This window comes from Lycorma delicatula, chromosome 10, assembly GCF_047948215.1.
Source record: "Lycorma delicatula isolate Av1 chromosome 10, ASM4794821v1, whole genome shotgun sequence".
Lineage (NCBI taxonomy): Eukaryota > Metazoa > Arthropoda > Insecta > Hemiptera > Fulgoridae > Lycorma > Lycorma delicatula.
This window is the reverse complement of record NC_134464.1, coordinates 90549533-90576274: the sequence shown is the minus strand read 5'-3', so window position 1 is coordinate 90576274 and position 26742 is coordinate 90549533. Positions and strand designations below refer to the sequence as shown.

Genomic DNA, 26742 nt, shown 5'->3' with positions numbered 1-26742 from the left:
TAATACTAATTTTCTCATTGTTAAACATGAGAAAATTTAGATTATCACATTTTATTCTTGTATTGTTAGGATATGAAGTTGGGAGTTAACTATTTATTTTGCCATCTTTGTTAACTAGAATGAAGAATGGATCTGATTTCAGGTAAACAATATTTTAGATAATATATGGAAGTTCTTTTCTGAACAGTTACTTGATCAGCTTCAATATTGTTTTCGTACTTTAATATACCATAGTAGATAAGCTTACAATTTTTAATTACTTTGAAAAGACCATCTAAGAAAAAAAAATAAAGGTTTTTAAAATTAATTGATGATATTATTCTGTTAGCTAAAACTAAAAATGAGTTAGAAAGATACATATAAATAGCATAAATTCATTGATAGGAAAGGTATTTAATTTGAAATTAAAGATAAGAATAAAATAAAAGCAGTGAAATGTGACGGAAAAATATATATGTTAGAATCAAATGTAGACTTAGAAAATGGAAAGACATATTTTTAAAAATACTTATTTGTAATCGTAGATTTATTTTAAAAGTTTCTAAGGCAAATTAGAGGTGATAGAAGTATCTTACAAAAATAAAAACAAAGCTTGTGGGCTGTAAATTAAGCCATTCAGCAGTATTATAAATTTGATTCATAGAAGGAAATTAAATATTATAATATGTATAATAGAACTATGCTACTGACCTTCATGGCAGAGAATTATCCCTCAGCGTTTCAGCCAGAAGATCCTGGCATTGAATTTCAGTCAGGCTTGGAATTCTACGAAACTAAAAACTTTCCATACTGTATTCTAATGCACAAGCTTCAAGATTATAGATGAATTAAGCTTACAAAAACAGAAGATAATTAAGGAAGTAGGATATAATAGATGTGTGCCAAGACTAGAAATTGGCAGTAGATAGAAAGACATTTTTGGTAAATTCATTCGACAAGTGTATCATCAAGTTTCAGTCAAATTTGTTAATCCCACTATATGTATGTATATATATATATATATATATATATATGTATATATATATATATATATATATATATATATATATGTATATATATATATATATAGGGAAAAGAAGCTTGTGACAAATTATTATTAAAACTTAAGTGAGGTTGTACTTTAAGATACTCATAATACATTGTTAGTTTATTATTGTATTTAATTTTATTTTAGAATACTATTTTTTTTTTTTTTTTTAGTTACAGTTTGTTCAAAAGTTAACTAATTTGGGTGAACTCCTTGATGACAATGATAATGAATATTATAATGGAACTTTTTATTCTGTGAATGGTAATTGCATCTGTAAGTGGTCGACATCTGGAAATAACATAAACTATAAAGCAGGTTTATGTAGGGAAGATAATTTAGGTAAATATTAAATTTAAACAGTAATCATAATTCATACATAAAATCATAGTGTAGGAAAATAAAATATCACCACTTTTTAGCTTTCTCATAAAATTAATTTATAAAACAAAAAATTATTATTATTATTATTAAACTATTATGAAATATATTTTTTATTTCATCCTTCATTTTAAAGTAACATAAAATTAATTTAAACTTACAAAATGTTTACATTTTAATGTGTACAATAACATTAAAATGTAAACATTTTTAATTTTCTCATATAATTTTTAATTAGCAACTTGGCATCTGCAGCATGCTAGATCCACTCTGCTCTTTGGATGTGGATTTGTATAAATTCTGGTTAACAAAAGATAGTAGGTATATTTAACTGCTTGTAGCACAACCAGGCTGGGGTACCTTGAGATGCAGTAGCCGGTTCTAGCACAGTGATGTCACAGACACGCTCACCATATGACGTCAAGGCGGAGGCCTTGAGTTTGTAATGTATAATAGAACTATGCTACTGACCTTCATGGCAGAGAATTATCCCTCAGCGTTTTAGCCAGAAGATCCTGGCATTAAATATTTCAGTCAGGCTTGGAATTCTACAAAACTAACAAATTTCCATACTGTATTCTAATGCACAAAAAATGATATTTTTTTTATGGGTAGCCAGTTCTAGCACAGTGACATCAAAGGCTGAGTGTATCTCGAGTGGGTGATGTCACAGACAGGTTGCCTCAAGACTGTCTATCTGTCTAGATGCAGAGAGCATGTGATGTCAGAGCAGTTGTTGCCTGCAGCTGTAGCTCGAGGCAGGGTGCATATGAACATATATACAATAAAATAAAACACAATCCTAAATTATATGCAGTGTGTAAACTATAATTTAGGTTAACCCTCCATATAGATAGATATTACATAGTCTAACTCTACCATGGAATCACTGATGAAGTTATACAATTACATATCTTTCATAATCATTAAAAATTCATAAATATTTACAAAATTTTTTTCACTAGCATTCCACGAGTGTTTTATTAAAGAACCACCCATTCCCTTGTTTTTTTTTGTATCTGGTATTTGAATATGCAACATCAGTTCAGAGACAGATATTTTTTTATTTAGTTTGTTTCAATTCAGAATAATATTATTAAATCATCAAAAGCGCTATCAATAGACAATTTATTTTCCATGAAAAATTTTATTTCTTCCAATTTGTTTGATTTATAACGATTTTTTCCATACGAAATAAATAATTCTTTATTATATTCACAAATTAATTGCGTAGTAAATGAAGTAGAAGTGTATTATTTATATAACTGTTTAATATCATCTTTTATATTACCTAAAAATATAATTAAATCATACTTGTCAGACAGATTTTTATAACAAAATACTAATTTACTACCATTATCAATTCGTTCAAAGTTTGTGGTTTCTTGCATTCGTATTATAATGTAAATAATTTTAATAATGATGTGTTATTGATGTTAACATTCACTCTATATATATAGACATGTAAAAGAATGGGGATTCTCCAGTTATTTTTATTCTTTTGTAATTAATGAGTATTGCACAATCTTCTTTAATGTATACAGTTATTTACTTGCATACAGGGCCAATCTTCTTTAATTTATTGATTTATTTGAAGAAAACAGAGTCGTGTTTTTCTGTGCTTTTTATAATAAATAGACGCTTTCATGGTGAGAATTTAACTAGAAAGTGGGGGTCGCTCTCGTGAAAAAACCTTACATACGGGGCCGATTTTAGGCCACTTTTTAATGTATTCCCTGGCCCCGTATGTAAGGTTTCTATACTACTGCGGTACGTTTCAACCTTTTACAATTTTCAGTGTAATGCCCGCTTTGTTTACATTTTAGGGTCAATGATCTTTGGTAAATGAAATTGTGGTTATTAATTTTGGGGGGTCAAAGGTCAAGGTTAGTCCATGAGGAACATATTCTATCTACTTCTGTTATTAACCGAATTCGTTCTTGTGTGCATTCCAAAAATATATTGAATTTGAATGATTTTTCATGATGAAGCAGTTGGGTCAGGAGCTCTACGATATTTTGTTTTAAACTTTGCATGATTATGTATATGTCCTTTACTACACCTTGTTTGTTATTGTAGTAGTATGTTACCAGATTGAGATCGAACGCATTTTCAACAGTACTAAATATTGCAGGTTGACATATATCTAGTCTGATTTTTTTCCATTTCCGCACGTTATCGCTACCGTCTAGGCAGATAGACCGTCTCGATGCAACCCGCCTGTGATGTCACAAGCTCGAGACACACCCAACCAGTGACGTCATTGCTAGAACCGGCTACCATACAAGTCATATGACGTCACATGCTGGGGGGAGTAGTGGGGGTAAAATCTACGCTTCCACCCGACCAGGGACTCTGCACCTAGGCAGACAGACTGTCTCGAAGCACCCCATCCTGTGACGTGATTGTGCTACAACCGGTACGTGTGTGACTAAAAACATATTGTTACTCACAAATTTATTTACTGACTCAATAAAATAGTAAAGCAAAAAATAAGTTACCTCATCTTTTAAAAACAAACCAAACCAAATAAATAATAATTTCCTATATTCATAAACCTAAACTATGTTCTAAATGTTCATTGCAATTGAAATAAAGTTTTATTGTAGTTTTAGTGTCATATTATAAAATATTTTTAAAAAAAGATAGAAACAAAACTAAAGAGTAAACCTAAAATCAGAGTCACTGAGAATGGTCACAAATAGGATTGAAAAAGTTTTTGTAAATTTATATTATAAAATCTGATTTGGTTTGCTGTAAATGTATATATTTTATGTATATGGTATGTTTACACACACATATATTTGTATGTATATATTTAAGTTCTATTAAATAACCTGCTGCAACAGAATATTGAGATAAGATGTAACTTACCTTAATTTTTCATGATAGCACTTTCACAGGATCCTGCATTGTAGGTCATTATTGAAATAATTTCATTATTGCATAATAAAAATTTAATTCTAAAATAATGAAAATTGCATGTTACTTTACAAGAGTGCTACTATTTGTTGCAGTTTTTATAAGACCATCTCCCTCAAACACTGTCTGATGGTTAAATGTCAAACTGAAATTTTGTGTGTATTAATATGTGTAATATTTTCTAATATTTAATTCTGTCAGGTTTATTAATTTATAATTTTTTGAAACTTTGGTAGTTATTTCTAGAACTAAAAAGTCATCTAGAATTATCTTCGTGAATGTTATTATTACTTATGAGCAATAGTTGTCTTCTGTCATGTAAATGATTGGCCACATAACAACTTATTCCTGATAACCATTTCACCCATTTCATGAATTTATGAGGACCCAGATTCCTCTTAAAAAATTAATTACATAATGCCCTCTTCTTGAATGTTGATTAATAAGGGTATATAATGCTAAATGTGTTAGCACTCTAGAATGAAAACTTTCACTGAGGCCAGCACAGTGTTATTTGACCCAGGAAGAATCATATTTTTCCATATCACTTGTCCAAGAAAGCTTAAACCATTCCTTAACAATAGATTTGAAAAAAAAATTACTTTTTAAACATCCTCATGATTATGGGGGCGTAAATATTTTTCAAAAATTCTAATCTGAAGTTAAAAAATAAATACTAGTAGCAATTCTGGTAAGCTTAAGTTACATTTTTTTATTGAAATAACATTCACAATGAAATTTTTCATGAATGGTTACCTTCTCACCATCTGAGACACCTTGAAATGTGTAATGGTCATCAAAGCTGATCAGTTTTTTTTTTTAAATTTAAATAAGCTAAAAACATTCTAGAAAACTATTTTTTTCTAGATATCACTACAAATTTAATAAGGATTTTTTAATTTCTTAAGTTTCTATTAACTCCCACTTGGCTTCAAAGCATAAAGTAATTCAATACATAGAACAAAAAAAATAAATTCTTATAAATTTCACAAGTATGATGTGTGAGGAGAATAAAAGAATGAACCAGATCTAATGAATAAATTTCAGAACTAAATTCTAGTGACTGAATATATCAAATGACTAATTTACTTTGTTCAGTTTAAGCAATGAAGCACTTGTTTTTATTACTAATTTTTCTTCCTATAAATAGTTTATGTATTGACTTCTTAATTTACAGGAGTGAGATCTAGTCAGAAACTTATTGCTAATATTAACAATAACAATCAAAATTTCAAATTATTAATAAATTCCACTGATAACGATACAAGGATTACAGAATATAGTTTACATCCAAGCCGGAACTATTTGGCTATAGCTGAGATAGATTATCCAAAGCTGCAATCAACGACTGATTCTATAAAGGTAATATTTCATAAATTACTATTTTTTTAAAATGAAATTAGTATTGATTTTATTTTATTCAGTACATTAAATGCATTACTGAAATTCATGCCACTTCAGCTTTTTTGTTCTCCTGCTCTCCTGGGTGGCTGAACAATCAAGTATTACTCAGCTCAGGGGAGTGTCCTTGTGACTCTAATGAGCCTCCCCGCCTACCGGCAGTACATCTGGCATGTTAGGTCAGCTCACTGGTTCCAGATCTTTTCCTTAACCCACCAGGTTGGTCTAGTGGTGAATGTGTCTTCCTAAATCAGCTGATTTGGAAGTCGAGAGTTCCAGCGTTCAAGTCCTAGTAAAGGCTTTTATATGGGTTTGAATACTATATTGTGGATACTGGTGTTCTTTGGTGGTTGGGTTTCAATTAACCACACATCTCAGGAATGGTTGAACTGAGACTGTACAAGACTACACTTCATTTACACTCATACATATCATCATCATTCATCCTCTGAAGTAACACCTGAACAGTAATTCCTGAAGGCTAAACAGGAAAAAGAAGAAGGATCTTTTCCTTATTTTCATCTTGCCTCTGCCTCTAACCGCTTAGGCCAGGGGCACCCTGTACCTCTCAACATATACTTTGTTGTAGTTTCCGGGGTAATCTATTTTATGTTATATCTGGCTTTTAGATCCTCCCAACAAGCACATTCACTTCAGCTTGGACATCATCAAGCTTTCAGCAAAACTTGATGCAAATGTTTAATGTGAATATATAAAGACTGCAGGATAATGACTAACAAAGAACAAAGCTAGAAAATAATTTTGGTTTCAAAGTTAACTACAGTATCTTACACCAGGTATAGGTAACTTAATGACTACAGATGATTGGACTTGCAAGATGACTTCTATGGCAATACTCTAGCCTTAATGTTATGCATCTTATTTTTAACAATTTCAACATTCATTCTTCCAAGTTGCTTTTAACCATTATATCACCTTATTTAACCAACCAGTGGTTAACATGATCCATAAAAGTTTGCTGAGCACAGGTTTCCATAGAAACTACGTAAGAGCTTTCATTGCCTGGAATTCCTCTGAAAGAGCTAGAAGCCCAGCAGAAACTGTTGTGTGTTGCATATACGCTGACATTTGTTAGAGATATACCAGTTAATGCATAGAATATTCATTTCAAGGAGTCTTAGACCGTTTGGATAATTGGCACATTATGATGTCATATTCAACTTGATTTTAACATCTCTTTTATTCACAGTTTATGTTTATTTTTAAATCCTTTACACTCCTTCAGTTAGTTGTAATGTCTGTTTCATACTCAGTACTCAGCACAGATGGTATTTATTAGTATTTCTTTACATCTTCTCTCTTTTTTAAATTTATATCAAGACAAAGGTTTCTGGCTTTTGTAACTGGCTTTCTGGCCTTCTTATAAATTACTTTTTTAGCTAGACAGTTGTTTTGTCAGTTTTTCCATAATTTAAATAAAATTAAAAATAAAAATTGTAAAATAAGATTAACTTAATAAAAAAAAATTATTTTATCTCTTTATTGAATGAACAAAAATCCTGTTTTAACTCAGCCTTTTGATACTTTGTCTGTTTGTGTTTTTGATGCATAGGCAGTCAAAGACATTTTCCCATTTCTGTGAAATTTGCATTAATAAACTTCTGCTTGACAGAACAAGGTGTTCTATTTAAAAATGATTGTTAGTAAATGGCAGCTGGTTGTAACTCTTATAATTTGAAAGATAAGTCATAACGAATGATCTTATAAACTAGTAACACTGGTCAACAAAATTTAATTTTTTGTTTGTTAAATGAGAGTGAATGGCTGATTCTTACAGTATTTTTTATGCGGATTTCATATATGTTAATAGATTTTTTCTATGGATTCAGTTTTTTTTGTAATTGAGATCTCTTTTGAAACAAAAAATGTATGATGAATGTAAAATGACAATACATTACATGCATTTTGTACTCACCTAAAATCTATTTCTTTTGGATTTTCTGCTGTAATTTGCTGTAGGTAGATCCCTCTTTAGATTCCAGTAATAGTTGGCTAACATTTTTGGGTTCTACTTTCCCTTGTATTGTATTAACATTGTAGATATTTCCTTGTGAAAGCTTTCATCACTAACAGCGCTGAGATTGTTAGGGAAAAAAATCCAACTGTGAATGTAAGAAATGGATTTTGGGTGATATGTTATACCCAAGTTCTTTGTAGTTTTGAAGGAGTTCACTCACAAGTTCTCTGTAGTTAATGCTCTTATGGTTTCCAAGGAAGTTATTTACCACATTTTGAAATGATTTCCATGCAGCAACCTCCAAGTCATTCAAATATTCTTCAAATACTGGATCACTCATTAGTTTTCTTATTTGTGGTCCGTCCAACAAATATACCTTCCTTTATTTTAGCATCGCTTATATTAGGGAATTTGTTGTTTAGAAACAGAAACCTTGCACTACTATGATCCATTGCTTTAACAAAATTTTTGAATAAACCTAGCTTAGTGTGAAGTGGTGGAAGATAAACTTTTTCTGGTTTTACTAATGTCTGACTAACAATATTCTTGTTGGATATTTTTCTGTGTGGTGTGTGATGGGGAGTTCTCCCACTTTCTTGTTTGTGTTTGTTGCTCTCGGTGTTAATTGAGTTGGGTTGATGAAGTGCACATAATGTCGATATCTTATATTTAAATCCCAAAGTTTCTTTAGTGTAATGGTATACAATTTTCCATGGAGAGTGTTGCAGAAGTTTTATCCATTGCAGGTATTCAATGGCACTTTCAATCTCCCAGTGCTCCACACTTCAGCGGACTCTGGAAATCATCAGTCAAACTTGTTAAGATTCACATGAAAAGAGTAATCGGTACTAACAGTCTGACAATAGTAGAGTTTACCACTCTACTGACTCAAATCAAGACATGTGTAAATTCCCGACCCTTAACTCCAATACCGAACAACCCTTTTGATCTTCTTCCTCTAACACCGGCACATTTCCTAATAGGTGATATCATTAGCAGCCTTCCAGAACCAAATTTACAACCCTTTCCTGTAAATAGACTTAATCACTGGCAACAGATTCAGCAACGAGTGCAGTACTTCTGGTCTCATTGGTCCAATGAGTATCTGAACAATCTTCAGCAATGATCACAATGGAAAAACTATTGCAAGAAAACAATTTGGTCGTCATCAACGAGGACAATCTCCCTCCATTCCAATGGAAAATGGCTCATGTCATCAATATACATCCTGGAAACAATGGAAAAATGCATATGGTGACATGTAAAATTTCAACCGGAACATTAAAAAGACCAATTTCAAAAATATGTCCATTACCAAAACAATAAGTTTATTGTTACATTATGATTTTCTTGTATATTATGTGCATGTTCTACTTTTTTTTATTATGTAGTCTCATGTATTATTGATATTCATGTAAATTAATTTTATTTTTTGAAGGTGTTCCTTCAAGGTGGGGGGCATGTTGGATATTTATCTGTGTACGTGTCTGTGTGTTGTGGGGTGGGGAGTTCTACCACTCCTTTGTTCGTGTGTGTTGCTCTCGGAGTTGAGTTGATGATGTGGACGTAATATCCACTTATTTGTTAGGTTTTAATCACAAAGTTTGTTTAGTTTAGTGGTATACAATTACCATGGATTGTCAATCTATATAATAATAATGTCAATCAGTAACAGTTACGTTCAAAATGTGTCATTTATTATACAGTCCACTTAACCAATTTATAACAAGCAACCAGTTCTTCTCTTCTACAGTCAGTACCTCTCTCTTTGGCTACTGCCCTGTTATGTAATGAATTTTCCTATCCCTGCTGTCCCACTTGCACAAAAAGCAACAGAACATAGTGTATCTTCTATTACTTTTAGATTTCCACAAATATGCATAAATATTTCTCATACTGAATCCTGCTCAGAACAAGTTTCATATTTTCATAAGACTCCTTCATGTGAACAGTGTATACTAATGATATTGATGAGTATTTATTTCCAATGTAATGTAAAAATGCTTTCAAAAAACTAAGCTTTGACGAGTCTATAAAAAGTCGCCATTCGTCAGGACGGTGCATACGTCCCAAAGCTTCCAGAGTCCACATCATTACAGTATACTAAGATTTTGTACTGAGAGAAAAAATGTTCTAATTCTGACTGTCTGTCACAGAAAGCACTTATTTTAGTGTTTGGTTGTAAAAGTGATCTTTAAATATAATCCTTATCATTAGTCAATTATATCCAGGTCATAGGAAACTGTGCTTATGTTACTACTAATATAATAAGTTTATTTTACTATCAGCTAAACTGAACGCAAATAACACTGATAAAGATAATTTTTGTTTCCTAATGTGCGATACATGATTGTAATCCGAATCCGATTTTTGATGCTGAAAACCAATACAAACTCAATCTTTCTATCACCCATCATTTTTGAAAAACTTTTAAATTTTAATTAAAGGATTTTTTCAACATTTAAGCTCCTATATTGTATTTTTTTAGCTCATTTTTTATTGTTTAACTTTGTTAACATAATTCGTAAACAATACTATACAAAGAATTAAATCATATCACATATTATGACATCATATCTAATACTGAAGAGTGAGCCTTCATGGACAAGATTAATCATGTCTGTGCAGGTCAAAACATGTAGCTGAAAACACAGCTGTGTTGTTTGTATTAAGCACTGGATTTAGGAATGAATTAATTTTGTTTAGTCTTATTGCTGTAAATTTGTTAATAGTGCAGTGTCATAATGCCTTGAAATTGTGTAAATGATGTAGATGTCTTTTGTTATATATGTGGTGAGTTTACTGTGAAATCAAATAGAAAAAACATTACACCTTTAATTAAAAAAAGCATATAATTTGTACTTTCAGTCTAAAATTGGTGATCAGGACAAGATGTGGGCTCCTCATATAGTATGCAGTAATTGTTCTGTATATTTAAGAGGATGGCTGAAAGGTACACGGAAGGCTTTGCCATTTGGTGTACCTATGGTTTAGCTGAACCAAAGGATCATGTAACCGATTGTTACTTTTGTTTAACAAGTGTGTCTGGAATTTCTAAAAAATCTAAACATTCTGTAAATTATCCTTCATTGCAATCTGCAATCAGGCCTGTACCTCACAGTGAAATTATTCCAGTTCCTGAGCCACCTGTGAATGTATGTTTCAAAAGCAGCAATGAAGAATGAGGCAGTATTGAAGAAGACAACAATGATTTTGATTTCGAATTATCTTCCAATAAGCCACATCTTATATCACAAGGTGAATTAAATGATTTGGTTAGGGATTTAAATTTATCAAAAAATTAAATGAACAAAAAAAACATATAAAGTTATAGCTATTTTGTTAGGCATGTAGTAAGGCTATACTAAGTACATGTGTTTTATTTGCGAATGGGACAGCCGAGCTTGGGATAAACATAATGTTACCAAAGAGTGGAAGAAATGAGACAACAACTCCAAATGGGAAAAATATTATTCGTGAGCCCTTAGTTGACCCAAAAAAATATTTTTATCCCCTCTCCATTTAAAGCTAGGAGTCATGAAAAATTTTGTAAAAGCTATGAAAAAGGATAGTCCCGGATTTTTGTACATCAGGGAGAAATTTCCGAATGTAAGTGAAGGAAAAATTAAAGAAGGAATATTGTTGATCCTCAAATAAGAGAGTTGGTCAAAGATGATATATTAAAATCGATGTTAAATAATGTACAAAGTGCAGCTTGGGCTTTACTTAAAGATGTTTAAATAAACAATTACCACGATATTATTAATCAACTTCTTAATTCACACAGAGCTATGGGATGTAATATGTCTTTGAAAATACACTTCCTCCACTCACATCTGGATTTTATCCCGGACAACCTCGGAGACGTAAATGACGAACTCGGTGAATGTTTCCACCAAGACATTTCAGTGATGGAAAGCCGCTATATAGGGAAATGGAATACTAACATGCTAGCCGATTACGTTGGACATAAATTCGGCACGTGCCTAAGGCCATTTATAAAAGAAAAGCATTAGTGAAATCGTTTTAACACAGGTATGACGATGCAAAATTATAAATTTGACAGATTTTAACTATATTTCCCTTAATTTTTTTTTAATCGTAAAATAAAATATTTTATACTACCATCTCATAAAAAAGGGCCCACAGTCTTCAGTGAAAGAAAAAGAAGCCTCTATACCACTAAAAATGTTGATAATATGAAGGCAGTATAATTTTTTAAATAATAAATTTATTTTGAAAGCCTTTAGTTTTACCAAACTGTGAAGCTGGATAAATAAATAAATATTTATTTATTCTTTTTATTAACAATATGCTAATGCTCAATTACACTCCTGCCACATCTCCATTCTTGTTTGATAATAAGAAGTATGAATTTTATAAGTTTTGCTAATAGAAAATAAACATAATTAAAAAAAAACCTTAATTTTTTTGTAGATTTATAAACTTGATGGTAAATTGCAAAATAAAATTTTGACGTTAAAACCTCATGCACTGAATTGGTTAGATATTCCTGGACAGTATTGGATATCTTTCATTGAAAATAGAACCACACTTCAAGTTTATCGGCAAAAAGGTAAGTTGTGTTTTTTCAATTTCTTATTTTTATTTCCTTATTCACATTGAATATTTTTATATAAGATCAACAAAATAATTCACCCATTTTCAATCGCTTTTTTACATTCTACAGAATAAATACATTTATCGTAAATTGAAAAAGAACAATAACAACACATTGAGCTATTAACACTGGCCATTATACTGTTAAGTTGATGCTTTGGATTTTAATTCAAAGACTAGAAGAATATTACTCCACCTTGGTAATCAAGACATCACATGGCTCAACTAACTAAAGAGAGAGTTGACTAGTTATGGGTACAACTTCTTTATTATTTAACTTACAGACCCAGCACAGCAACAAGAAATTTCATTTGTTTAATCTGATAAAATTCACTCGGTGGTAAATGTTTTGTAGTGGATTATGATGTTAAACATAAGGTACAAATTTAACACTGCAACAGCAATTCAGTGATTAATTTATGCAAGATAATATAGAGGACTGATAAAGTGTAATCAATATCAGTAGAGATTATATTGAAAAAGATTAAGTAATCTTCAAGTAAAAATCTTATGAGTCATTTTTTAATAACTAAATGTAACTAATTTACTGGCTTGATTTTGAGATTGTAAAATGCAAGGTTATTTTCAATAACCCTCATGTTAAACTTACTATATTGTTTCAGTTCTTTTGAAATTACAGTTCAGTAATCCAATACAGGAATTTTGTTTATTTTTATAAATACAGGCAGACATATTTATATTTTGCTATTTTTCTGATCTTTGTGGTGGAGTCCTCCTCTATGAATCATGAGACCTTGCCGTTGGTGAGGGGGCTTGAGTGCTCAGGGATACAGAGTAGCTGGACCGAAGGTGCAACCATATCGGAGAGGTATCTGTTGAGAGCCAGACTAAGGAATGATTCCTGAAAGAGGGCAGCAGCTCTTTCAGTAGTTGTTAGGGGCGTGAGTCAGGACGACTTAAACGGCCGTATCAACATCACTCAGTCCTCTGAGTACTGCGCAGCTGAAAGCAATGGAAAACTACAGCTGCTTTTTTTCCAAGAAAATGTGGCTCTGCATTTTCACATATACAATAATGGAGGCGCCTTCCTTGGTAAAATATTCCGGAGGTAAAATAGTCCCCCGTTCGGATCTCCGGGTGGGGACTACTAAGGAAGGGGTCACCAGAAAATTAAAAAATAACATTCTACGAGTCGGAGCGTGGAATGTTAGAAGCTTAAAAAAGGTTGGTAGGCTAGAGAATTTAAAAAGGGAAATGGATAGGGTAAACGTGGATATAGTAGGAATTAGTGAGGTTCGGTGGGAAGAGGAAGGCGACTTTTGGTCGGGTGACTTTAGAGTAATTAACTCAGCGTCAAATAATGGGCAGGCAGGAGTAGGTTTCGTGATGAACAAGAAAATAGGGAGGAGAGTGGAGTATTTCAAGACGCATAGCGATAGAGTCATTGTAATAAGGATAAATTCAAAACCTAAACCGACAACGATTGTTAACGTCTATATGCCTACAAGCGCCCATGATGATGATGAGGTAGAATGTGTATACGAAGAGATTGATGAAGCAATTAAACACGTAAAAGGAGATGAAAATTTAATAATAGTTGGAGATTGGAATGCAAGCATTGGAAAAGGCAAGGAAGGAAATATAGTGGGTGAATACGGGCTGGGCAAAAGGAATGAAAGAGGGGACCGACTTATAGAGTTTTGCACGAAGTATAATTTAGTAATTGCCAACACCCAATTTAAAAATCATAATAGAAGAATATACACTTGGAAAAAGCCAGGCGATACTGGAAGGTATCAGATAGATTATATCATGGTTAAGCAAAGATTTAGAAATCAACTCGTTGACTGCAAAACTTACCCTGGAGCAGACATTGATAGCGACCATAATTTGGTGATAATGAAATGTAGATTGGGGCTTAAAAACCTGAAGAAAAGGTGTCAGATGAATCGGTGGAATTTAGAGAAGCTTGCGGAAGAGGAGGTAAAGAAGATTTTTGAGGAGGACATCGCTAGAGGTCTGAGTAAAAAAGATAAGATAGAAAATGTAGAAGAAGAATGGGAGAATGTTAAAAAGGAAATTCTTAAATCAGCAGAAGCGAACTTAGGCGGAATAAAGAGAACTGGTAGAAAACCTTGGGTTTCAGACGATATATTGCAGCTGATGGATGAACGTAGAAAATATAAGAATGCTAGTGATGAAGAAAGTAAAAGGAACTATCGGCAATTAAGAAATGCTATAAACAGGAAGTGCAAACTGGCGAAAGAAGAGTGGATTAAAGAAAAGTGTTCAGAAGTGGAAAGAGAAATGAACATTGGTAAAATAGACGGAGCATACAGGAAAGTTAAGGAAAATTTTGGGGTACATAAATTAAAATCTAATAATGTGTTAAACAAAGATGGTACACCTATATATAATACGAAAGGTAAAGTCGATAGATGGGTGGAATATATTGAAGAGTTATACGGAGGAAATGAATTAGAAAATGGTTTTATAGAGGAAGAAGAGGAAGTTGAGGAGGATGAAATGGGAGAAACAATACTGAGATCTGAATTTAAGAGAGCATTAAAAGATTTAAATGGCAGAAAGGCTCCTGGAATAGACGGAATACCTGTAGAATTACTGCGCAGTGCAGGGGAGGAGGCGATTGATAGATTATACAAACTGGTGTGTAATATTTATGAAAAAGGGGAATTTCCGTCAGACTTCAAAAAAAGTGTTATAGTAATGATACCAAAGAAATCAGGGGCAGATAAATGTGAAGAATACAGAACAATTAGTTTAACTAGTCATGCATCAAAAATCTTAACTAGAATTCTATACAGAAGAATTGAGAGGAGAGTGGAGGAAGTGTTAGGAGAAGACCAATTTGGTTTCAGGAAAAGTATAGGGACACGGGAAGCAATTTTAGGCCTCAGATTAATAGTAGAAGGAAGATTAAAGAAAAACAAACCAACATACTTGGCGTTTATAGACCTAGAAAAGGCATTCGATAACGTAGACTGGAATAAAATGTTCAGCATTTTAAAAAAATTAGGGTTCAAATACAGAGATAGAAGAACAATTGCTAACATGTACAGGAACCAAACAGCAACAGTAGCAATTGAAGAACATAAGAAAGAAGCCATAATAAGAAAGGGAGTCCGACAAGGATGTTCTCTATCTCCGTTACTTTTTAATCTTTACATGGAACTAGCAGTTAATGATGTTAAAGAACAATTTAGATTCGGAGTAACAGTACAAGGTGAAAAGATAAAGATGCTACGATTTGCTGATGATATAGTAATTCTAGCCGAGAATAAAAAGGATTTAGAAGAAACAATGAACGGCATAGATGAAGTCCTACGCAAGAACTATTGCATGAAAATAAACAAGAACAAAACAAAAGTAATGAAATGTAGTAGAAATAACAAAAATGGACCACTGAATGTGAAAATAGGAGGAGAAAAGATTATGGAGGTAGAAGAATTTTGTTATTTGGGAAGTAGAATTACTAAAGATGGACGAAGCAGGAGCGATATAAAATGCCGAATAGCACAAGCTAAACGAGCCTTCAGTAAGCTGTTTACATCAAAAATTAATTTAAATGTCAGGAAAAGATTTTTGAAAGTGTATGTTTGGAGTGTCGCTTTATATGGAAGTGAAACTTGGACAATCGGAGTATCTGAGAAGAAAAGGTTAGAAGCTTTTGAAATGTGGTGCTATAGGAGAATGTTAAAAATCAGATGGGTGGATAAAGTGACAAATGAGGAGGTATTGCGGCAAATAGATGAAGAAAGAACCATCTGGAAAAATATAGTTAAAAGAAGAGACAGACTTATAGGCCACATACTAAGGCATCCTGGAATAGTCGCTTTAATTTTGGAAGGACAGGTAGAAGGGAAAAATTGTGTAGGCAGGCCACGTTTGGAATATGTAAAACAAATTGTTAGGGATGTAGGATGTAGAGGGTATACTGAAATGAAACGACTAGCACTAGATAGGGAATCTTGGAGAGCTGCATCAAACCAGTCAAGTGACTGAAGACAAAAAAAAAAAAAAAAAGTGGTGGAGTAGTAGCGTTTCAGTCTTTCATCTGGGGGGTCCTAGGTTCAAATTTCAGTCAAGTATGGCATTTCTCATAAGCTACAAAATTCTCCATTTCCATATTCCCATATACAAGCTTCTGTGTTGAATTAATTCATCAAGAAAACTACATGATATTCTGTCATCAGTATTATTATGGATATTTTCTGATCTTTCAGTCACAAGAAACGTTAAGCTTTGATTATATGACCACTAATTTTCTTCTTCACTTACTGCCTACTCTTCAGAAATCAAAATTTCTTTCAGCTAAAGCTAAGAAGCTTTTCTTCACCTTCCTTGTAGTTGAATAAAAAAAGATTACATGCAATTAAATAGGGTTGTGATTAACAAATTTTTTACGTCACATAGTCTTCTATATTTTTAATGATTTCAAATTGTTGTTTTTACCTATTGTTTTCATTAATTATTTAATCAAATTTTTTTTGGAAGTGTCTTTGGACCAAAAAGTAATGTAATTCACCGATTAGAAAGGGTTTTCAGCAGACTGATGTTTACAAAAAAAAATAATTTACCTGATTCAAATGTATTGTGGAAAACCATGGAAAAAAATAATGGAAGAAGATGCTTCAAAAAGGTTTGTAAACTAGAATTCGACCAAATTGATCAAGCAGTTGTGCAATAGTTTTGACAAATAAGGATTTTAAATATTCCAGTAAACAGCCCTTTAATAACTTGGCAGAATTCCTTGGTTTTCCAAATTTTAAACATTTTGATGGTACCTTACCCAATCAGAAGGCTGGCAAAATTCAAGCCATAATATTATAATATTTTGTAAAAATAAATTTTAAAGCTAAGGATGTTGATTTAAATTCTGTAAATACTTGGTTGAAAACTATTACTACATTCAGTGGTGATGAAATAGGTTTATTTTGTAATTGCTTCCAGAAAAAAATATTAAATTTTAATGTGAAAAATATGTCAGCAAAAAAATATCAATTAAAGAAGTTGCTACTGTGGCAGCAAACATCAGAAATAGAAAAATGTCCATTATTATTAATTGATAAGTTACAGAATTTGAGTTGTTTTGAAAAATATTAAAAACCTATCAGTTAAGTATTAAAGTAACAAATCAACAAGAATGAGTTCTGAGATTTTTGAAGAAGAAATCCATCCATTCATGGAATAATGAATTTAGAAAGGTTAATCAGAAAATTTTGTAACTGGTAGATTGAACAGGGCACATTGATATCAGTTAATTAAAAAAGTTAAAATTGTTTCTTCCCAACCAATAACACATATATTCTACAGCCAATGTACCATACAAAATGTATTCAAGATTATTATCAAAAGAAAGTGTTTTGACTTGCTGAATTTTCCCTTCCAAAAGATTTTTTTTACAATGCAGTAAGCCTACTGCAAAACATGTGAAATACAACTACAACTGTAAAAAAATAATTTTGACACACTGGCCTTGTTCTAAATCCAGAAATGAAAACTACTTGGGTGAAAAAGATAACTTTTTTGTAAGCGGGTAAATCAAACAGTTGAATATTTGTGTAGTCATCTCAGGAAATTGATTAGAATTTTTATGTAGCGGTCAATAACCCTACATAACATTCCAGTAGGACTCTGCAGGCCATTGACGATATTGAAAGGAGAATTATTGCCAGTCCAAAATTGCATACTCCAGCTTCTATGGTAGCTTTTGTTAACAATATTATTATCAAAAGTGTTTTCTTGAGAATAAAGGAGTGAACAAGACACAGAAATTGAATCACATATATGCCACCATCAAATAAATAAATTTTAGGGGCTATTTGGCCAATTTGATCTAATTTCATGACATAAATAAAGATTTTCTAAAACAAATCATAAATATTAAAAATAAAATTGAAAACATTTACGTCAAATCAAAATGCCAGCATTAAACTAATTATTTTATAATATTTAATGCTTGACTAAAATAATTAGTCAAGCATAAAATTTTTCTGGGACTGTCAAAATAACTTAAGTTTACTTTGAATATTGCTAATTACTTTGTTATATACGAGCATATTGTGTAAATATTTATTTTATTATTTTTATTGTAAATATCGTACAGCATGAGCAACATAAATCCAAACCCATAATGAAACCACTACCCAACACTATTTATGAAAGACTCACACAACTAGCACGACTAGTATGTGTTACTACTGATTGTTGCTGCCATTTGTCAGGTGGTTACATGTCGGTGCAGTATATGTTTTGTTACAGTGCAGTATAGTGAGTGCAGTTGTGTCTGTGTAAAATGCCTTATTCAATCCAGGAGAGGATAGCTATAGTTAAGGTTTATATTCGTTCTGGATTGTTTGAAGAATCACGTCAAGTAGTCATTGAAAAATTTTCAAATGCCTGTATCTCAACAAAGAGTATTGTGCACGGTTTAGTTAAAAAATGGTTTACAACAAGTTTGGTTTTAAATGCAAAACAAATAGGCAATGTTCCGTTAGGACTTCATAGGCCATTGCCGATTTTGAAAGAATAATTATTGCCAGTCCAAAAATATCACTTTGCAAGTTATCCCAACAGTCTACTGTTAAATACACATCTTGTCGTAAAATTCTTCATGAATTAAAATTGAAACCGTACTGCGTTACAACTGTGCAACAACTGAATGAGACAGACAAACTGAAACGACTTAATTATTGTAATTGGCTTCTCGAAAACATTGTTGGTAGACAGATAGACCCACCAAAAACAGAGTTATCTACTTCCTTTGGGGTTACTTAAAAAAGAGAGAGTTTATGCATCTAATCCCCACAATATTGATGAACTGAAGGTGAACATTCAATGAAAAATCAACACGATTGACAAGAATGTTTTGCATCAGACGACTCTCAATATGATTAGTCGGTTATGTTATGGGCTTGGTTTTATGTTGCTCACTCTGTATGTATCTTCATAATGTGTTTTTGCATAAAGCTGTATTGTGCGGTAGAATATTTTGCTCAAATTACATTATTAAGTAATTTATATTCATTATATGGAAAAGAATTGTACTAAATTGTGTAACAATCAATAGAGCTGAATATTGAGGTAAGAGGTATATAAAATGCTAAACACTTATAATATGAAATATCTTATTAGATAAAAAAAAAAGAAATAAATATTGTAAAAGTAACTGTGTAATAGGAATTTTAAGATTTCCTAAATTCTTGCCAATGTACAAACACACTGAGAAAAAATTTTGAAGCTAATTTTTTTAAAAATTGTGTCTGCATAAAAATCTGTTATAAAAATGTACAAAAATTTATATTTTGTATAATAATCTACATTCTGTGTAGATTTCTTTTAACCAATAAAATCTGTTTGAGGGAGCATGAAGATTATGTTGTAAAGCAATGAATTAAGGATTTCTTTAGAGAAATGATTTTCTCTAAAACAACGTAAAATAATTTGTAAAATGATTTTTGTTTCTTACAATAGTATTCTAATCAGTCATGTGTTTTCCATCGTTTAAAATATTTAATGGTAAGAAAAATGTCTTCTTTTTCAGATGAAAATATTGAATTTTTAAACATTTTATCATATCGCATGCCATCAGAAAATTTAATTACCGTTACATTACCATATCAAAGTAAACTGAATCAAATACCATTAATGATTTTACATGGAGCTAATATAGTGCGTGTTATAAAAGGAAATATGGCTGGTGATCCTTATAATGGAATATCACCAGATTGTAACATCTGAAAAACAATACAAGGAATAAAGGAATATATTTATAAAAATATATCTTAAAAAACTGTTCGATAATTTATTGAATAATGTGAAAGTTTATAGTATTTATAATAAATAATGGTTTACATAAAATGTGTATTTAAATAATTTGTTTACCTTTCCCAAAAATACTTTCAATAATATATATTATATAGTATATATAATGCATGTTTTATAATATTAAGGTCTACTGTAAAAAAAAAACAATGAACTAAACATCAACCAATTCTTGTGAAAAAATCCAATCCTCCTTTTTTATTTATAATTTTGGATGTAATAGACATTACATATTACATTAAAAAAAAAAATTGATATTTTTTTTTACCTGTGGTATTATGTAAGGAAATTCATTTTCTTACAAATTTTATAATAATCTTTTTATTCAACTAAAAAATGAAACTTATAGCAACACATTGAATTTCTATATATGACTCACCTGTTCTCATTTGAATACAAAATATGAGAAAAGTCTGAGAAAAAAAAATTTATACTGAAAAAAAAAACCATGAATTTTATTCACGGTTTTTTCTGAAACCAATATTTTGGAAAATATAAAAATCTAACAATATTTTTTTATATATAAAGTAATATTTCCACTTACCAACAATCTAAGTATGTGAGCGCCTTTGGAGTCACTTCTCCATCATCAGGGATTATTTGAAGTTATTAATTTAATATTCATGTATATAATTTTTTATGTATAATTATAATTAAATTGGAGGTAAAATTGGACGTTCATAATAGTCAATTGGCAATTAATAAAATAAGTTATACATTAATAAAAATGTAACGTCTTGTCTGTAAGATGTTTACAATTAACAAACACTGAAGAACAACATAAAATTTTTTTTTTTTCTCGGAAAGAAAAATTATGATTCTGATAGTATTTTTTCTTCCGAATTCAAATTTGATATTGGTTTTTTCCCATCATGCAAGGTTTCCGAGAGACAGGCATTTATAATTTCAAACAATTTAATACTTTCTGCATTCTTAACTACACAATATTCAAAATTTGACTCGCCTAGAAAGTAAGAAATGATGACTTTCTGCTGTATTCCAACAATAATGATTTTGTCATTAGGTGGTGAATGACAACACATTCACCTATCAGATTCGCATTATACACTCAACGTTGCCCTCTCTCAATGATTACTAAATCCAATAGGAATAGGAAAGCCAGTAAAATTTGTCTGGAAAGCCAGACAACATATATTCAAAAGTCACTATTCAGTTGTACACTTTCCATTGCCCTCTCTCAATGATTACTAAATACAATCAGAATATGCCCCCCGATAAAAAATAAACCAATAACTACGCACATTCAACTTTCAATTTCCAAGTTTACACTAAATCTTGCAAGCCCTAAATAATTACTAAATTCAATCAGAAGAAAAAAGTTGATAAAATGTAAAACAATGACAACACCCATTTAGCTGTCAGTATCTAAGATTACACTTAATGTTTCCCGCTCTCAAATATTGCTAAATCCAATTAGAAGATAAAGTTGATAAAATGTAAAACAATGAACACACACGTTAACCTATCAGTATCGAATTTTACACTTACCATTGCCCTCCCTCAATGATTACTAAATACAATCAGAATACGACCCCCCGATAAAAATAAACCAATAACTACACACATTCAACTTTTAGTATCAACGTTTACACTTAACTTTGCCCGCCCTCAATGATTACTAAACCCAATCAATAGGAAAGTCGATAAAATGAAACAAATGATAACACATTGAGTATCAATGTGTATCAAATGAGTATCAAATTTTATACTTACCGTTGCCCCTCTCTATGATTGCTAAATCAAGTCAGATTAGGAAAGTAAAATAATGTAATCCAATGAGAACACACGTTCAACTATCAGTATCATAGTTTACATTTAACCTTGCTTGCCCTCAATGATTATTAATCGTATTAGAAAATAACAGTCGTTAAAATGTAAACCAATGACAACACATATTCATCTTTCAATATCAAATGTTACAAATTACGTCGCCTTATCTCAAGGATGACTAAATTTGAGCGGAATAGAAAATCTGTTGCAAGGAGAATTCATCTGATTTTTGTACGTGTCCTTTATTTTCCAACTGAAAATACAAATCCGATATCATTTCTTCACTAGTTTTTGCTGCTGATTCCTTTGCACTGTTCATTTCTGGTCTAACTGGTTTTGTTACAGGTGCTCCTGAACTTCCGGAGACTATAACTCAGTTCATTTTGAAGATTTGATGAAACAAGTCAGTTGGGGCGAACGCGGGGAAGAAGGAGAATAATTTTGTGTGAGGGGGAAGAAAATTATTTTTGGTCCGAGGGGGGTAAAAAAATGCTCCCCATGAAACTTGAGGTGGAGGTAGGGAGGTCCGGCCGAAACCCAGCAGGGTTTGGTGTTAGGAGGCCCCTAGGCTTAGATATTAGGAAAAGTAAATTTTCCTACTAATGACGAGAAGACTTGAAAAATTTGTCTTTGATGTACTGAGTCGTTCCACCAAGAACGACTCACTAATTAAAATTAAAATTAAAAATATATCCTAAGTCCTAATTTTTGTCTTAAAAATTGCCTGCCCTTGCTGGCAACGAGATATAAATAAAAATTAAAATAAAATTATTTTAAGAAAAATACGTAACTAAGTGGTCCTCTCTCCGCTAGGAGCACTGCACTTTATATACCACGTACTCTAGGTGGAATTAAACTTATACTAACTTAAAACTAATATCGATAGTGAATTTACAAGAACTGATATATAACATTTTAACGGACTGTACTGCTTTAAAACGGACAAACCAAAATTTATGAAACTTATAACTAACCTGTATATACCTATTTTATAGTGTGCTAATAGTGTCTCCACCTTCAACAAAAAAAAGAAGCAATCTTAATCAAACTAATAATGTTATTTTCTTGTTAATGATCAGTTAGCATTAATGTTTATTTTTAGTTCATTAATACTGTCTCATGGCAATCCTATAAAGCCTGACTGAAGAAATTTTTGATGTTGATAACAATATTAGATTAGAGGAAAGATAATACATTCATTTCCAACATTAGTAATTGAGAAAATAGAATTAAGAATTAAACAAAAATGGTGAAAATACAGCAGAAAAATGATGAAAGAATATGTTTATTGATTTTTTTTATAACACTGATGGATTAGTTATTTTAACAAGAATCTCAAAGAATTAAACATATTCTTACCAACTTTAGCTGATATTATTGACGATTTATTGTAACAGTAAAGTATTATAAAGTTACTGGAGTGAATATATTCCAGCACTACAGATGGTTAGTGCTAGCCTTGTTATGAAGGAGATTGATAGTTTGAGGCCAGGATAAATCTTTATATTTTATCACTGACAGATCCTTAGTACAGCTTCTAATCATCACTCTCTTGTTGCTTCTTTTTAACCACACATCCTGACCTAGCAATCTATGAATGCAACAAGTTCATTACACAAACTAGGCAAATAACTGGCCATAGGCCCTGAATAAAAAAAACAGCACTTTCTAACTGATGATTTCTTATTGTTACATGAAAAATTAGTTTATGAATAATTAATAATTTGTATCTTTGATGCTGAGTAATTTACCAATTCAGTTCAAGTGAATTCAGACTATTCACCCTCCAGGTTTCGACACCTGATTTGGGTTCTGCAGCAAAAATTAAGAGGAACTCTTTCAGGAAATTTCTATTGTAACATCAGGGGTTCCTCCAGAGGGGAGTCAGAGTTTAAAAATGGCATATTTAATGCCAAAAATGCATATAAGAATATGTATTTTTTTAAAGAATAGTACATGATCTTTTGTATTTGTGAAGGGCCTTGAATTCTGTAGATTCATGCAACTTGAGAAAGAGAAAGCTGAGCGAGAGACAGGGAGTGAAAACAGTATGGTAAGAGTGAGACAAAAATTTGTCCATCTGAATTGGTAGATTACTCCATTGCCCATCCACTTGATTCCTCTATGAATTAATGGCAGATTTAAAGAAAAAATCATATATATATGAATGTAAAATCATAAAAATACAAAAATAAATCTGAATTAATGTATTTTATTCCTTTCCTTCCATAGTTCAATAATGATTTTAAGCTGCATATATTGCAACATCCTTGATTATTGGCTTTATTTAATCGCTTATTAAACCTTGTAATTTGTGCTGTAGTTGTAGAACAGGTAATGCAAAACTAAATAACACTGATGGTTTTAATGCATCGCTTTTTTTTTCACCTTTGTTATAAGAATTTGTTACCAATTGTTATTACCTTTAGTTCATCTAAAAATCTGTTTGCAACTTTATATAATCACCTAATTTTCCTTATTTTACTGTAATACTGTATATTAGTTACTTAAGTGTATAATTTAATTTTATTTTTTATATTTAGCACTTAAAATTTTATTAAGAGTATAAAATTAATATACTGAACATTATTTTATAAAATTTTAAGTTTACAAAATATGGTATGTTTTAATGAGAACCTGATTCAAAAGAAATCAGTAATACTTTGTAAAGGAATGATGTGTGTTGTATTTGAACTTTTTGTTCAAATATAACAGTCTTCTTTTATCTATAAAGATTATATTGAAAAACTTTGTAAGTAATTACAGATTGATAAGTAAAGAGCTTTAGTTTACAATATTAAAAAAATTAATCAGAGTATGTATGATATAAAATTTATTATAATTTAAGATTGTAAACCTCTGTTAAGTATTTTTGGTTCAAAAAAAGATTTTTCAGCTTTTCTATTAGTTTGACAATATGCTTTATTTTTATGAAGTTGAGTTTGAAATTCAAATGTTAAGTTTTAAATGTTAAGCCAGATTGCACTGGTACCTGCAATGTTTCATCATACATACCCATATGGTATGTATGCATAAGTAATTAGAATCTAGTTAATCTTGTGAAGGAACTTACTGATAGTAGATTTTCAATTTTTTTCATTTATCCATTAACACAATTAAAATGAAACTCAAACCTGATTATCAAAAAACTCAAAAAAAAATTATCCCCATACTCAAATTATGATGATCAGCAATATTAGAGACAACACAGAAATTAGGAACACAGAATTAGTTCCAAGATTATTTATTTAATGGATAGTAATAAATTTGGATGTTGAAAACCTTGCAAATAATTGTTTATCTTGTGTTATGGAGAAACAACATCATCCTGAATATAGTGGTACATGTCTGGAAATATTGGGTATCACATACCTAATATTTAATACCATAGTTACAAATAAAGACTTTTATGATGTAAAAACTCTTACGTTGTGTGGAGTGACTTTATTGAACCAAATCTAATCCATTGTCTAACAGGTTTGCTGAAAATTTGGTTAAGTTCACAAAAACAAACGAGGATTTAGAAAAAAACTTTGTATTAAAATTAAGTAATTTTTTTTTTTATTTGCAGAAACCCTGTTAATTTAATAGCTAATGGAATGCCTATAAAAGATTAATTTTTAATAGCTCTTTAAGGAACAGATTTGATTTTCTAAGATTTACAGTAATGTACAAATTAGTCCAAACACAGGGAATTTTTTGTTTATTATGGCAACACTGTTTGATCTTTAAGACCATTCTTTAAGTTGAAAACAAATACCTCAGAAAACAATACCTCACATAGGTATTGTGAGGTATTGTTTTCTGATGTGTTTCTCTTTCTGAGCATGCCAGTATGACACAATGACAAATAGCTTCTAAGTGTGGTATTGGACTGGGGATGGTGAATGCTATTTTAAAACAAATTAAAGAAATTGTTCCTTTTCACATTAAAGAAAAGGTAAATGAGTCCATAAAAAAAAATCCTCAACACAGGATCAGTTAAACTTGGTCCAAAATAATATACTGTCGACTTAAATTGAGAATTAGCAGCTAGTGGAACAGATTTACATGTGACGATTGTTAGACGTTGACTTCTTGCAGCTGGATGGAAAGTTCATTGGCCAGCTAAAAAGCAGCTTTGTTCATTACTTCCAGTTGATGGTATTTGAAAACCGATGGATACATTAAGATTCTGAAGCAAAGGGATGTGACACAATTCAAAACAAATTACCATCAGGTAACTGAGTGTTCCAACAAGATTTGGTGCCATGCTATACTACCAAAAAACTGGAAAAATCTTTGGCTAGATAACTCCCCAAATTTAAACCAAATTGACAGTGTTTGGGCAATAGTTAAAAAAGACTCTAAAAATACAACAACAATTGACCTCATTAAAGTAATAACATCAGTATGGTTCATGATGAATAAAAAAAATATGCTATGCCAAATCATGTACGTGAAATAATTAAAGGAAGATATATTAATTACTAGATATCACAAATTGTACAGGTATGATCTTTTTTTCTAAATAAAGTTACTTTTTATTAAATAACATCTATGTGTGGATTATTTTGCACACTATAGTAATTTATTGCAAACACTTCAGTTAAAAATAAGAAAAATGGATTATGTTTGGGATATTAAATTATGAATTTACTATAAAAACATGCTATTCAGTTAATTTTAGTAGGTAATTATAAAATTAAAAATAAATAGATTGAACAAACAAATTAGCAGTATATTTAATTTTATTAAATTTAAGTTCTGATATGATATGGAAAAGTTTTTAAAATCAAATTTTAGGGATAAATTTTTTAGGATAAACAGTAGATTA

The 26742-nt window shown here is 31.0% G+C and overlaps 1 protein-coding gene across 1 annotated transcript in view; it reads left to right on the top strand.

Annotated features, from left to right (window-relative positions):
- fs(1)N (female sterile (1) Nasrat) overlaps positions 1–20171 on the top strand; it is a 120530-nt gene extending 100359 nt beyond the window's left edge. Inside the window, exons 28-31 of the mRNA XM_075377087.1 lie at positions 1201–1369; positions 5508–5692; positions 12147–12285; positions 19855–20171. Of these exons, the coding sequence (XP_075233202.1) occupies positions 1201–1369; positions 5508–5692; positions 12147–12285; positions 19855–20051 (690 nt within the window). The 3' untranslated portion in view covers positions 20052–20171. The remainder of the gene's footprint in view (positions 1–1200; positions 1370–5507; positions 5693–12146; positions 12286–19854) is intronic.
- Positions 20172–26742: the final 6571 nt, after the last annotated feature.